The sequence below is a fragment of the Bemisia tabaci genome, chromosome 8 (assembly GCF_918797505.1).
Source record: "Bemisia tabaci chromosome 8, PGI_BMITA_v3".
In the NCBI taxonomy this organism is placed as follows: domain Eukaryota; kingdom Metazoa; phylum Arthropoda; class Insecta; order Hemiptera; family Aleyrodidae; genus Bemisia; species Bemisia tabaci.
This window is the reverse complement of record NC_092800.1, coordinates 13,049,499-13,064,571: the sequence shown is the minus strand read 5'-3', so window position 1 is coordinate 13,064,571 and position 15,073 is coordinate 13,049,499. Positions and strand designations below refer to the sequence as shown.

The window sequence follows — 15,073 nt, the reverse complement described above, 5'->3', positions numbered from 1 at the left end:
CTTCCGAGGTGGAGGGAATGGCGGGAAATTTTCCACTCAGCTCTCGGGGAGCCCAAGAAAGGGTTGCATCGCGCGGTTCGACGAATGGCGCCCCGAAACAATTATCGACACGAAGGGGGGCGGGGGCGGGCTCAGCGTAGGTGGAGCCGGGGGGGGGGGGGCAGCAGGGACAAAAGTTGACGGGACTCAAGGCGAAAGTTAAGTCGAGGGCTCCGACGACGGAATCCGTTGCAAGAGCGTGCCCGAAACCACCCCGCCTCGCCGGAAAACGCGCCTTCCGAATCGCGGCATGGCAAAAGGTGCGCCACCGAAACCGCGCCTGAAAAAGGACACGCCCCGTCCTCCGTGATCCCCGATACGAACGGGGATTCCGCCGCACCGGGGCTCACTCCAAAAAGGACTTAGGTTCTTTTGGGACGCGCGCAGGTTCGAACGAGGCGCGTCGCGGCCCGATTCAATAAAGTTGAACCGCAGGATGATGTTTATTCAGCTCGCATCTCGCGGTTTTCGACGGGGGAGAAACGGGAGGCCATGGGGGGGGGGGGGCAACTTCCAGCCCCCAGGCTCGAGCTTGGCTTAGCCGTCTCGTCAAATTGAAATAACAATTCATTAACTCTCTTTCGCCCTCCTCCTCTTTTCATCCTTTCTCTCTCCCACAACCTAGAGGCTCCTATCTAACCCTCTTCTTCTCTCTTACTCTCGTCGATTCCTTTTTCACTCTTCAAGTTCGTCATCTCTCTCTCTTCCACCCTAGTTTCCCTCTCCGTCCATCTACGTCGTTTCTCATGCCTCTCTGACTACCATTCGACCCATCCGTCTCTCTCACTCTTGAACCATGGCATATGTTCTTCTTCTATTTCAGTTTCACACCCCCCTTCCCCGAATTTTTTCCCTTTTACCACCCTTTGTTCCCATCTCTCTTCCTCTCTTTATGTCTTCCTCACCCTCCAACTTATCTCTTATTTGGCTCGTGCCTGGAGTAAGTTCACACATCTGTCATCGGTTAGCCAAATTGAGTCTCTCGATAGAATTATAATTGGTGAGTGCCCACTACTGACAAGTACACCACTTTCCGTTTATCGCTCGAGCGCCTTCGTTTTTTCAGTTAGGCAAAAAGAGGGTCATGAGGAGATTCTCGGTGATCAATCGCGTTTCGATGTACTCGACGACTCGTCTCTATAGGCGATGTGGGGGGGGGGAGGCTGACTCTGGGGGGGAGGGGGGGAGGTACGGGGTTGTATCATCAGTTTAAATCCTCTGAATAGTGACGAGCAATACGTGAAAATAATTGGCACGGTCTGTTCACCGATGGTAAGGAATCGATTTTGGAAAAAATCAATTTCTTTGATTTTTGAGTTTGGAAGATTTTGAAAAATTTCAAAAGACACGTCTGTCCCGTCGACGCTCTCAAACTTTGGACAGAGATTTTAATATATTTCCAATTAATTGTTCGACAGTGGGAAAAATCTGGTCCAACTTCAAATCGACTCTAAATGATCCATGTGATTTTTTCGGGTATTCGCTGACGCGCGATGTTTGTCTATTTTTGGCTTACATGTACAACATGTACTTAGTTTTAGCGGTTCTTTGTGTTGTTATTTCCTGTTTCTCTTTTTTTTAAATGGATGTACAACCAGCCTCATTCGGGGCTTGACAGAAAAATTGAAACTTTTTTGGCTTTACCAATTTTTTGAACAATAAGTTAAAGCACGGCTCAGAACCAGTTTGTGGATTTGAAAGTCTCAAAAATCATAGTCGACACTACAACGAATATTGCTTGGAGAGATGGATACACCCATGCTTTTTTACACTATCTTTTTAGAATTATATACGTCTCACAAGGAGGTATGCTCTTTTGAGCCTAACACTTAAAAATGTAACTTCAGACTTTATTTCGGAAGCCACAGATAATGTGGAGGGAGGCCAGTCATGAAATTCTTATTGAGGTTTTTTAAAAGAATGCTGCTAGCAGTTCCAGTTCGTTTTTTGAAAAGTTTCAAAATTTGAGAGGTGCTCAATTCGCTCCAGACCTCCACAATTTAATGCATGAGTTTAAGGCATGAGTCGTGAACTCGCAATGCTCTGCTCTATGCTACTAGTTTGAAGCACCATTACGAATAAGACGAACGGAAACAATTACAATATGGAAGTAGAGGCAGGGAAAGGATGCGCGTTTCCGACGGCGCAGAGATACAACTATTCGTACTTGATGGACGTCCGTGCTGCATCTGAAAAATTGAAGGCGCGATGACGCGAAGCGTGAACTGTCAATGTCAGCTCTCATTGCTCCGCTTTAAAAGGTGCGGCGCTCAGATTCGGGAGAAAAGTTAAAAAAGAGGTCCGAATACGTTTTTCCTGTCTTCGGCTGTATTGGATACTCGTTCTTTTTTTTCAGGTTCTTGTCTGATTCTTTCTTAGGATGGATTTGCAGACCCACGTCTTAAGCTCGTGTAAACCGCAGCACTGGCTCGGTTCTTTTGGAAATAGAGGTGCTTGGATGCGTACTAGTGGCTTTAATTTTTTATGTTTTCTTTCATTTCAGAAGTCTGTCGGTTACTTCAATATACGTTCAATTTTGCAATTTTTACTCCGTACGATTGATAAACTTTGAACCTGAAAATAGCGTAAACTTGTGCTGATTTGCCAAAATTTTCTGAACCCCTCTCCAAGTAAGGAATGCCCTACCAGAAAATATCACATTACGACCCTTTAACCAGTCAAGGGTCTACGCCCTCAGATGCGAGCCATGTCCGACCCTGACCCTGCCTTGCGCCATTTTTTTTGGTCCTACATATCGATGGCGAAACTGTAGAAACGCGTCTCGGTTTGCGGCGTTACTGATTTCCTGTCTCCCTTTATTTTCTACCCGGAAAACTACTGAACGTAATTTTTTTAAAGCTTCGGTGGCTTTTCTTCTCTACGTGAAGAATATCCTGTGCAATTTGAAGCCATGATGTTGGTTTGGTTTCCTTTTAAGAAATAAAATAGTGACGAATATTTTGAAGTACCGCGACCGAGATACAAACCTTTGCAAATTCACTGTCGATATCGATGGCTAAAATGTGAAACCACATATCTCCGTTTGCGACGTTGGAGATTTCCTGTTATACACTTAATTTTTTCTTCGGTGAACTAATCAACGTGATCTTTCGAAAAATTCCTCGATTTTTCCTCTCTTTTGGTAGAATATTTTAAATGAATTTCAAGCTTAATTTCGGTGTGTTCCTCTTCAAAAAAATTTAATAGGAGAGGAAATTTTATAGCACCGCAATGCCACCGTGCTACGGAAAAACGCCGTATGAACATTCAAGAGTTGCCAAATTTCTTCTCAGAAAAAAGTTATTTTTGAAGGAAGTTATAAATATTTTTCCTTGAAATTTTAGGAACTTCAGGTGAAATTGCGAACGAAATTATCTAAAAATTGGAGGAAAAATATTGTCAAATTTTCCCGAAAATCCGTGGTTTACCAAAAAAAGATGTGGCAACGCTTGAAGGTTCATACGGCGTTCTTCCTTAGCACGGCAGAATGGAGATATGTAGTTTTGCGCTTTGGCTATCGATATGCTTCAATTGATTTACGCTATTAAAATGTCTACGGTTTGTTTGCTCACTTACAATTGATTACTAATGATATATTTAAATTGAGGAACTACAGCGCTACCGACCTGTAAGAATCGCCTGTGGCGTATCGATAGAATAACACGTATGCCCCGAACAGAGGCTTGGCGTGCTTCGCGATATATCGATTGATCTACCATTTAAACCTATAGAAAAGGATCAATAGAGAGGGTGTTCGCATCGAACACCTTAATAATCGATTCTTTACCATACCTTCATACGGGCAAATATCGATAATCGATCATTCACGCTTCGCCATGTTAGTGAAAGGAGATACCCTGAACCGGGATTCGAAACCAAGAGACTAGCCAGGAAGGGAGCAGTGGCGTGGCGTGAATTGCGATGTATCGATTGTTATGCCATTTAAACATATGGTAAAGAATCGATTAATAAGGTGTTCGCTGCGAACACCCTGTTTATCGATCCTTTTCCATAGGTTTAAATGGCATAACAATCGACATATCGCATAGCACGCCACGCCACTGGAAGGGAGGAGGAAACCCTCATCACTGGCTTGTCCTCGTCAGTTCTCAGTCAAATTTGACACAACGCACCCTGTAGTCTGCTGCTCTCCACGAACCCCCCCTCCCCCCCCGGGGTCGACAAAAGATCACCCCAAGCATTATCGCGGCTAAATTTGTCGTTTTCTACTTTTACACTCTTCGGATTCCCAGTTCACATTGTTCATCTGCTGGGGGGAGAAAGTCCGAGAAAAATTCGATATTTTGGGAAGAGATTCCTCCAAGGAAGAGTACTGGCCAAAGTGCTGAGCCACGAATCTCCGTTTGCGACAATCTGCCGTGATAGCGAAGAGAGCCGTAAGTGCAAAATTTTCGAAAGTTTTCCTCAAAATTCGTCTAAACTCTTTTAGATGAGATTACTGAGACAACTAAAATAGCAAAATTCATCCTAATTTAATGAAAAGGAGACGTATGAAAAAGCCGTAAGTGCACAAAAAATGACATAGTCTTTTTCAAGACAGCCGCAGGTGCATAAGAGCCAATGAAAACAGTGCTTTCCAGTAAAGTGCCGCGCTCTTCTGCCAATTTTTAACCTGCAACTGTGTTTGTTGTGCGTCCAAAACGCAACCACGAAATCATGCAGAAGATAGCACTTACGGCTGTCTTGCCTAACAAGAACCTAGCATGAAAATGAAAAATACCCTTTTTATGTAATGGAAATAAAATCGGTCGATTTTTAATCATCCATACGATTTCTAGGAGTCTTCCGGACGATTAGTGGCAATTTGAGAAAGAGCGGAGGTTTCTTTCAATAAAATGATCTTGTCAGAAGCTTCTGAGCCCATTTTCTCAAAACTTCATTTTTGCACTTACGGCTCTCTTCGCTATCACGGCAGCAATGTTCGAAACTCACAGTCGCCAACGCGCCAAATGCGCCAAAAAAATTGGCCATGGCGCCTAAAAAATGAAGGCTTTGCGCCAACGTGGCCCCTAAAAATTGCCCCCTAAAAATCTGAATTTTCATAATAGGTGATTAGTCGAAATTTCTACTTTTCTTCTTCGACTGTTTTTCCATGTTCTATTCTTCACAATTTCATTCTAAGTGCTTTTGTTTTCCTCCTAGTTACAGCTACTCATTAGTTCTGTCACGGAAACATCTTGTATCTAACTTATCACTAAATGCGCCGAAATATATGGGCGAAAAGTCAATTTGGCCCCTAAAAAATCTTCAATGGCGCCTAAAAAGCGGGCTTGATGCGCCGCATGGCTCCTAAAACTCAAAGGTGAGTTTCGAAGACTGTTTGCGACGTTGTAGACTTCCTGCCATACTTCATTCTTTCTCGGTAAAACTGATCAACGTGTTAGCTTGAATACTTCCTTGACTTTTCTCCTCAATTAGTAGAATAATTTGTAGAAATTTTAATCAATAAAGTTGGCTCGTTTTCTTTCGCAAAAATACAATAGGGAAGGAAATTTTGAAACACCGCAAAAAAGATAAGCGGTTTCGCGTTTTGGCCAATATCTCGAAAGAAATGAACTATCTAACTAATTACAGAGGATAAGAGTAGATGTAGATCTATTCAGGCGTCTCGTGAGGAGAAGTTAGAGGAATACCAAACACCGTAAAGCGAAATAGGAACCCAATGAAGGACCCACAAAATGTTTAAAAATTTAGAACCTCTTAAATAACATTTTAAGCACAAATGTTGAATACGTTCTGTACTCTTGTTTGCTAGAAATAACATGGGAAATCGTAGAATAAAAGTCACAAGTTCTTTTGGTATGTTCGGTCAGCAGTGATGCATGCTTTCTACTTTCTTTCAATTTGATGGCTAAATTTCAACGAAGACATATTCTCCCACATAATATAAGGAAGGCCTCAGTAAGGCCCGTACCTACCGTGCTAGGAGGATGGATACCTCGTCATCTTCCGGCCAAAGTAGCACAAGCGCCACGTGACGTTTAAAAATTTCCGCCGCCATTTTATTTTTTTACAGGAAATTGTTCAACGAAGCTGTCCGAAAATTGTACTAAATTTTCTTTGTGCTGCCGATAAAATGCAATGAAATTTTCAAACAGATTCAACCGATAATTTCTCTGTAAAAAAAATAAAATGGCGGCGGAAATTGTTAAATGACGCATGGCGCTTAAGATACTTTGGCCCGAAGGTGACGACCTACCGATGCGATTGCAACAGATCGCGTTCCGCGGTACAATTGTTGCCTATGGGCGGTTTTGAAGGCGCACCTCTAGCGGATGATATCTGTCGATAGATTTCACGCATGGTCGATTGGTTCAGCAAAGTTTATGGAGCGAGATCTACGTATTTTTTTCAAATAGCTATAATTTCAAATATTCTATGTATGTTTTTAAATATTTTTAAGTCATTTCCCAAATGATCCATTTATCAAACAAATTCTTTAACTGATGGACGGAATGTTCGCAGTCGCGTCACTTCAATACTCTGTGCCTATTCAAAATAAAATTCATTTAACATTTTCCAAAATCTTGACTTGCCAACTAAGATTTCGAACAAAATGGAAGACCAGCGAGTTTCTCTTAAAGATATAACGCTTGGTAATACAAATTTATCGCATCAACCAAATCAATCAGTCAGATGGCGTGAATGATAGGGGAAATCACAGAGCAACATAGTATCGAATTTGATTATAGGCACATATAGATGTTTCAAAGAAAAATGTGTAAAATTAGTTGTCTGTCCGGCATTCGTGGATTGATAATGAATTAAAACACACATTTTTTAATTAAGTGGGAACTCGCGTCTTACAAGTCAATGTCGGGATAAGCTCTGAAGCGTTTTAGCTCTCCGTGTAGATTAGGGTCCATCTGAAAATAAACTTGAGCTCTTCTCATTTATATGGGTTCATTTGTAAGTTTACCGCCAGGAAAAGTTGCGTAATTTTCGGCCTTGCTCTCCGTCAACATTTTCGTTGCAGCCAAGACTTTTTAATTCTCAACATTAATTTAGGCAGCATGAGATAATTCACAAGAAAGAACACACACCTATATTAGCACGTAAAATACCTTACACAGGGAAGTTCAAGATTGTCTCGTGGTGCAAAAAAGTTGATTCGAGGCCAAGTTTCTGAAATTCACCAGTTCTTGTAGAATCGCTGCGGTGTCACATTATATCTTTCCAATTCCAGAGGAACCATAATAGTTGTGAGTTTATACTTTCTATTGCTTCATGTTTCATATTATCGAACGTTTTGCTCCCTCTCTCCTTCCACACTCAATTATTCGCGTATTCTATAATAGTGGTAAACTTTAAATTTTATCTACTTATTTCAATAAATAAGAAAACTTTCTCTCTGTCTGTCAATCTGGAATGAAGAATGTGCAAATCCAGGTTACTGATGAAATATGAATAATAGGGTGGAGGGGTGGCACTCTAATTTTCAAAAGCCCTCCATTCTGTAAACTTGAAAATATCTACAATTGATTGAAAAAGTCAAGTTCCACAGCTAACGTATCTAATATTATGGATTAAATTAGATTAAATTTAAGATTAAATTTTTCAGTGCATGAAGGGAAGTGAAAGTCCTACCCTATTCAATAGACTATAATCAAGGGGTCACTATTATAGCACTTGAAAAAAATAATGAACAGCACCGTATACTAACAATATAATTAATGAATAGTCTTAGGAAACCATCTCTTGATTGATGAAACGAAAAATTGCAATTTTTCAAAACTATATAGTATCCGATTATTTCCCCCCCTGTCCTCTTGATCCAAATTTTCCTCTATTTTAGGTCTAAATAATACATCGACAGTGAAAATACTAAATCTCGTATCTCGGTTTGCAACGTTGGAGACTTCCTATCATACGTAGACAAAAACTACGCAACATATCAATTCTTGAAAACTTCCGCGATTTTCCTTCTATAAGGGAAGAGGACTCCGTGTAAACTTCAAGGAATAATATTGGTTTTTTGCTCCTTCAAAAAAATAAAATGGGAGCGGCATGGCCGGATTTACCTACTTGCCGCTCATGGGCCGCCTGTATTTTGCCGCCCTCTTCTAATTCCTTTTGAAGCATCAATAAAAACCATCAAGTGAACGTGCCGGAGGGAGGAGGGTGCATAAGACGCGTTCACTCGTGTTGGACACATTTTTTGCGTAAGCCCTGGCAACACTACTAGCAAAAGTTCACGGAACTTTGCGCAAAATTTCAGTTCCGTAAACCTATCTCTGTGGGGACAAGACCTTTCATTTGTAAGAAATAAACTAAAAAATTAAGAAAGAACAAACATAAATGTGATTTAATAATTTTAACTTCCGCCGCCGTGCCGCGCTGACCACGCTGTGTCTGGCGCAAGGCGTGAAGTATTCATGTAGTCTTGTAGGCACTGTGCGTTTCACGCCGCGCCGACCGCTGTTGACCGTACTGTGTTTGACGCAATGCGTGAAGTATTCATGCAGTCTCGTAGGCGTTAATATGTGTTACATGCCGACCGCCGCGTCGAGGGTTTCTCCTCCTCATCTCAAGTCCTCGTCATCATTTCTTTTTGCGCCGCGCCGCTCCAGGCCAAATTACGTGTTTGGTTCCTCTCTTAACTCAACTAATTGAAGTGCGCAGTCTTTTGTATCACCGAAACACGACACAATTAGAAATTAATGAACTCTCAGGAAATGAGAGATTTTGTCACCTTTTTCTGAATCCGATTTTTTGTGTACCTGCATTTAAAAAAATTGCAAAATTTGCCGCCCCCTAATTTTGCCGCCATGGGCCGCGGCCCATGTGGCCACCCCCTTAATCCGGCCCTGGGGAGTGGAGATTTTTAAACACAGCTAGCGAGACACGTGGTTTGGTATTTTCACCGTCGCTACACACCCCTCTTACGGGCAATGGAGTATTCTGGTTACTCTTATATATTTCCTTGATCCGATGTCGTTACAAGTTGACCAATTCGCCGTTTCCTTCACGAAAGAACGTAACTGCATTACAATGTTGCCAAATTTCCCCTCGAAAATTGAATTTTTAAAAGGAGAATCTCGGGCATTTCTAACTGAAATTCTCACTGGTTTTCTCTATAATTTCATGCAAAATCAAAAAGAAATTTGAACAAAAACTGCACAAGTACCTATATTTTGGTAAAAAACTGAAATTTTAGAGTCAATTTTGCAACCTTGCAATGAAGTTACGCCCCTTCGTCCGATAAATGACGAATTGCATTATTTTGAAGAAGTGTCCGGAAACTGCAAACCTAAAGCCATTGGAGGGTACTTAAATGAATTAGAGTTTTTCAGGTGCTAAAAACCCTCCGACAGTCCCAGGTGCTAAGCATTTTGGAACAACATGGAAGACATTTTGGAATTGAAACCGGAAATCAAACTTGAGAGTGAAATTGACGTTAGTGATCTCGAAGACTCCGCAGAGTCTAACTCAGGTGTGATATCAAATAGCATTGCTCATGGTTGAATTATTTTCAGTACTGAACAGCCTTTAAAGGAAGATAAAAATGAGCCGCGTTCATCATGAAGATTTTAGTCGTCTTTTCATGGTGACATTGACATCATTTCAAGGCCCTGATGAGCCCTGAAAATTAGCTCTGGTCCTTACAATTATTACGACGATTTACTGATTGCCAAACGATATGCGTCCACCAAAATAATTCAAACAGAAGAAGAAGTGTGAAAATACCTAGCCGTATGTGATTCATTATGATACTAAAATTCTGACCCGATTTAACATTTCGTAGTTATCCAGAACTGAGGTCTGAGGTCCCTGTGTCATCATCTTTCCCTGTTCATAATGCCCTAACATAATGCACACTGATGTTCACTGATTACATATTGAGGATTGATTTCCATCAAAATATTTCTACCTGATTCATCTTCATGTTTTCTTTATTTTTCTGCGGAACAGTGTATGTACATGACTACATGAGCAATGATCTATTCTACCTACTCGTGCTCAAATATTTGATTAAAAATGCATAACAATCATTATGATGTGTTTAGAAAAAAATGCCTTTCATTTTATTAAATTTTCTGAAACTCAAATGGGGTGCGTGAACCAAACTGCATGAAAAGTTTAGCTTCTTAGCATGAAATTTCTCGTAAATATAGTAAATTATATGAAGGCTGATGGCGGCAGATTCTTTGACATTCTATCAGAATAAGAGCGTTCGTTAAATGTTTCAACCGTTGGGTTTTCAGATATTTCAAAAAATACAGAGGAAGCGTTTCATAATATAAAATCTGAAATCAATTTAGAGACGACGCCAATAAAGCGCGACCCAGAATGTAGCACAGGTTTGTTAATGTACTGTAATTGTTAATTCATTTGCCATGAAGAAAGTTTTTCAACAAGATAACACTGAAGAGTAATTATTTACAAGGATTAATGAGCTATTCGATTGAAGTGATTGATCTGATCATACCGGTCGTGATACGGTGGTCATGACCGATATTTTCGACTTTCTCCCATCATTATTCGTGGCAAGAGCTGCATGATAACGACTCAATGGGTGGGGATCAAAGGGGGGGGGGGTATAAATTAAAGGGGTGTATAATCTACCCCGGAAAACTTCATCAAAGCTACTTCATATGTATTGTGGATTTCCGTGAAACATCGGTCTCTCGCCCCCATTTTTAATGATTATTCGATGAAACATTATAAGATGGATTAATGCGTAAGCTATGGTCGGTGGATTTGTTTCGAACTGTAGGATATCAAATTATTCAATTACTTAAGGGGGCACACTGCACTGGGGGAGGGGGTGGGAGCAATAAGTACTGAAAATTCACCGAATGAATCCGTTTTTAAGAGAAGTTCAGGGCAAATGCAGGTGTACAATGTATGCAGTATACAATTCTTGACACATATATAGGTAGGATTGTAATTGAAATATTGGTTTCACCTCAAAGAGAAATTTTTTTGCGAACAATTTGGCACTGAAACTTCCTACAAATGCCAAATGAAACCGGAGCAATGGCAGTCTAAAATCTGCAGTTTCAAAATGTAATTTTGAAAAATTGTCATGGTCAGGGCCCAAAATTATCGGGTAAAAACTGTACCTTTGAGTCCTCTTTTGGCACAATTATGACCATAACTGTTCGTAACTTATTATTTCACTAGGAATAATGCAGGAAGTTTTTCTTCATCAACATGAACTGATTCAACGTGTCAAAAATATCTCTCCTGAAAATATCAGTCCCGTGGACCAATTGTAATTTTAAATTATTTTCTCGCGAAACAACGAGTTTCGAACTATTTCAAACAGCCACAATTCCAATTTTTTGGCCGTATTACATCCCGCAATATGTTTGTCAAACAATCCTCCATGTTATGGTGTCAAAAACTCGATTTTGATTTTTTGAGGTATTAAATTCCCTACCCCATGAACTGCCACATATTATCTAACTTTACGGCTAAGTGTTTAGGTTGCACCGTTTTCTCGCCAAAATTATCGACAAATCTTTTGAGTGGATGAAGCAAAATTATAGAGGATGAATGCAAGGACAATGATGAATCGTCCTTCAAAGAGTAAAATACGGTTGGAAATTTGCAAAGTCTGAAAAAAAAAATCTCATTCGATCTTCATAATATGCTGGTTATCTTATTTTCAGGCCTTGCTGACGAAATTGAAGCTGAAAGTGTAAATATTTTACCAAAAAAGTTAGTCTTGGCTGTGGAAAGAATGAACTTGAAAATGGCGGCCACCGATTCTTCTCCGGAAATGTTTACTGCAAACAGTGATGTTACAATGACGACATTTCAGAAAATAACGAAAGTTAAAGTTAGGAGGTCAAAAGAGGGTCGACATTTTGCTCGCGCTTATATCCCAGAACATTTTATTTGCTGTCAGTGCTCAAAAAGATTTAAGTCAAAAAAAATACTAAAGACGCATTACGTGAATCGCCACTCAGAAATTCGACCATTTGTTTGCGACCAATGCTTAGGCAACTTTAAGACCAAAATAATTTTAAGGAGACATATTATGCAAACCCACAGTGATGACCGACCTTTTGTTTGTGATCAATGCTCATGCAAATTCAAGACAAATGGGACTTTGAAAGGTCATGTTAAGGGAATTCATAGTGATGATCGACCTTTTGTCTGTGGTCACTGCTCAAGCAAATTTAAGACAAAATATACTTTAAAATGTCATGTTATGCAAAAGCATGGTGATGATCGACCTTTTGTTTGCGGAAAATGCTCAAGCAACTTCAAGACAAATGTAAGTTTATGGAAACATGTTAATGAAACCCACAGTGACGATCGACGTTTTGTTTGTGGACACTGCTCAGGCAAGTATAAGTCAAAACAGACTTTACAATATCATGTTTCGCAGAAGCATAGTGATGATCGACCTTTTGTTTGTGGCGAATGCTCATGCAAATTTAAGGTTAAAAAAATTTTAAGGAGACATGTTATGGAAACTCATGGTGGTGATCGACCTTTTGTTTGTGATCAATGCTCAAGCAAATTTAAGAGAAGTGAAAATTTAAGAAAGCATGTTAAGAAAACCCATAGTAAGTAATGATCCACTTTTTGTTTGCGGTTGATGCTCAAACAAATTCAAGTGAAGTGGGAATTAAAGTAGTCATGTTATGCAAGCGCATGGTGGTGATCGACCTTTTGTTCGTGGTCAATGCAAAGGCAAATTTAAAACTATACGGAGTTTTCAAGAGTCATTCTATGCGCGCTGGATTTTTTTTTTCACGCCGGCTATTCACTCAGAGTAAATCATCGATTTTTAACAGTGTACAAACTATTTGTATTGACTCCTTACCAAACGCACGCTTAATTTAGATTTGCGTTGTTTCTATTACAAATCCAAGTTCTATAAAACCTGGATTTCCTTTCCTCCGTTTTTCCCGTTCCTGCCGTTATCGAAATTCGGATTTCATGCCGCAACTTGACTCGGAAATCCGGATTTCGAGTGATGAATGAGCTTAGCTACTGGTTGACATTTATATTTCAAACGCCACGAACATGACATCATACTGAGACCATGAGGAGGAGAGAAAACATGAAATCGCAATAAATTCTCATGCATTTAAGAGACTACCTCTTGATTCCCACCCGACTAAAAGCTCCTTTCAAAAGGGGGCATCTTTTCCTGATGAACGAACTCTTCACACGCACAGGTGACACGTTTTTGATTTGTAGCTGACTAGCTGACCGAGGAGACATAATGTTTACGACGTCAGGCGCGCATTTAAATCATATTCCCGGATACTGGACTGCCTTTGGTGGAGTCCGGAACCGCAACCTCATTTCACGAACCCTATATTCTCACGCACGGTGGGCAACACAAATTTTTTTAAAAAAATCACGGAGTGTGAAATGAGATTTCCAAAATACACTGGGGAAAAAAACACATTGGATCTAGAGTCCAGACTGCTGGAAACATTTAAAAGAAAAAATACTCTTGATTCAATCGGATTTTTGCTTGAATCAAAACGAAATCCGCTTAAATTAAGAGGCTTGGCTCTTGATTTAAGCTAGATTCTGATTGAATCGAGAGTACTTTTTCTTGTCGATGTTTTTAAGAGTCTGGACTCTAGATCCAATGTGGTTTTTTTTTTTTTTTTCCAGTGTAGATCGTGAACTTTTGCTGATCCAGTGGCATGGCGTGCTTTGCGATACATCGATTGATCTGCCATTTAAACCTAGGAAAATTAAAAGTATCGATAAACAGGGCAAATAATCGCAACAAACATCTTAACAATCGATTTTTTACCACAGCTTCAAATGGGAGAATATCGATAAATTGATCATTCACGCCTCGCTGATTGGCCTGATCTATTTTGTCTCATCAAATGAATCTTTTTTATAAGAATTGCGAATTTAGCTCCTGTTGATTCATGAAGTGCGATAGAATCAGTCGGTTTCGCATCAAAATGGGTACTTTGCAACCTTTTGCTACGGCAAAAAAGTAGAGTTCCAAATCTGCATGAGGCGCGCTTAAGGTGATTCGACGGTTGCCATTTTTGTGACAGAGCGACTTGCGATGTATCGCATCATTTCGTTCCATAATTTCAGCTACTTCTCATTTCGTTCGAATTTTGAGATCGTACTTCTGTCGTCATGAGACTAAAGAATTCATGTACCAAATTTGACAGCGAAATTCAAAGTCGTATTAGAAGCAGGGTTTTTTTAGAGGGAAAATATCGCATTCGAGTGCAGTTTCGATACCAGTATCGAATGCTATATTTTTCCTCTAAAAAAACCCTGCCTCTAATACGTTGAATTTCTTTGTCAAATGTGGTGCATGAATTCTTTAGTCTCATGACAACAGAAGTGCGATCTCAAAATTCGAACAAAATGAGAAGTAGCTGAAATTATGGAACGAATTGATGCGATGAATCGCAAGTCGCTCTGACACCAAAAATAACAACTGTTGAATCACCTCAAGTATTCAACTATAAAAAGTACACTGCCCGGGGAAGACACAAATTAACATAAAATATATTTTCTGCTTTTTCACACTTACCGTTCTCTCACGACGCTAGGTTTTGTTTTACAAATAAACGCGAATTTCATTACTTTAGCGGAACCATTTAATTACTTCAAATTTAAAAAATAAAATCAACTAAATAATTTTAATTTTTTAAGTTCATTCATTACGGTGAAATCATATTATGGAAGGAGCTCGATTTTCAAAATTTGGTTGTTACTGCGGACTGCCCTCCTCAGTAATACATCAGCATTGTTTCAACGTGACGAGAAAAGGATAAAAGGACCGCCAAAGGCTATGAGGATATCGAGCGTCACAACACCGCTCCTCTGACGTAAGAACGTATCTCGATTTCAGCTTGAGCCCTAGAAAGTATGCATTTATATGTGGTACAAGGCTCACGTGGAAATTGTAATACACCCTTACGTTAAAGAAGCGACGACAAGAGGACCGCCCGGACCCGAAATAAAGCTTTCAATGCGGCTTAGATCCGCGGCGAAAGGTCGGCGCGGCGCACAGTGGATCGCGTCAATAAGAGAGGTCGGACTAAATTAGGAA

General features: G+C 40.1%; 1 protein-coding gene across 1 annotated transcript; it reads left to right on the top strand.

The window, feature by feature from the left end:
• The first annotated feature begins 6,715 nt into the window (after positions 1-6,715).
• LOC109033318 (uncharacterized) lies at positions 6,716-13,329 on the top strand. The gene is made up of 4 exons (XM_072303439.1): positions 6,716-7,262; positions 9,354-9,493; positions 10,266-10,361; positions 11,679-13,329. Exons 2-4 carry the CDS (start codon positions 9,403-9,405, stop codon positions 12,590-12,592), a joined length of 1,101 nt encoding a protein of 366 aa, XP_072159540.1. The 5' UTR covers positions 6,716-7,262; positions 9,354-9,402; the 3' UTR covers positions 12,593-13,329.
• Positions 13,330-15,073: the final 1,744 nt, after the last annotated feature.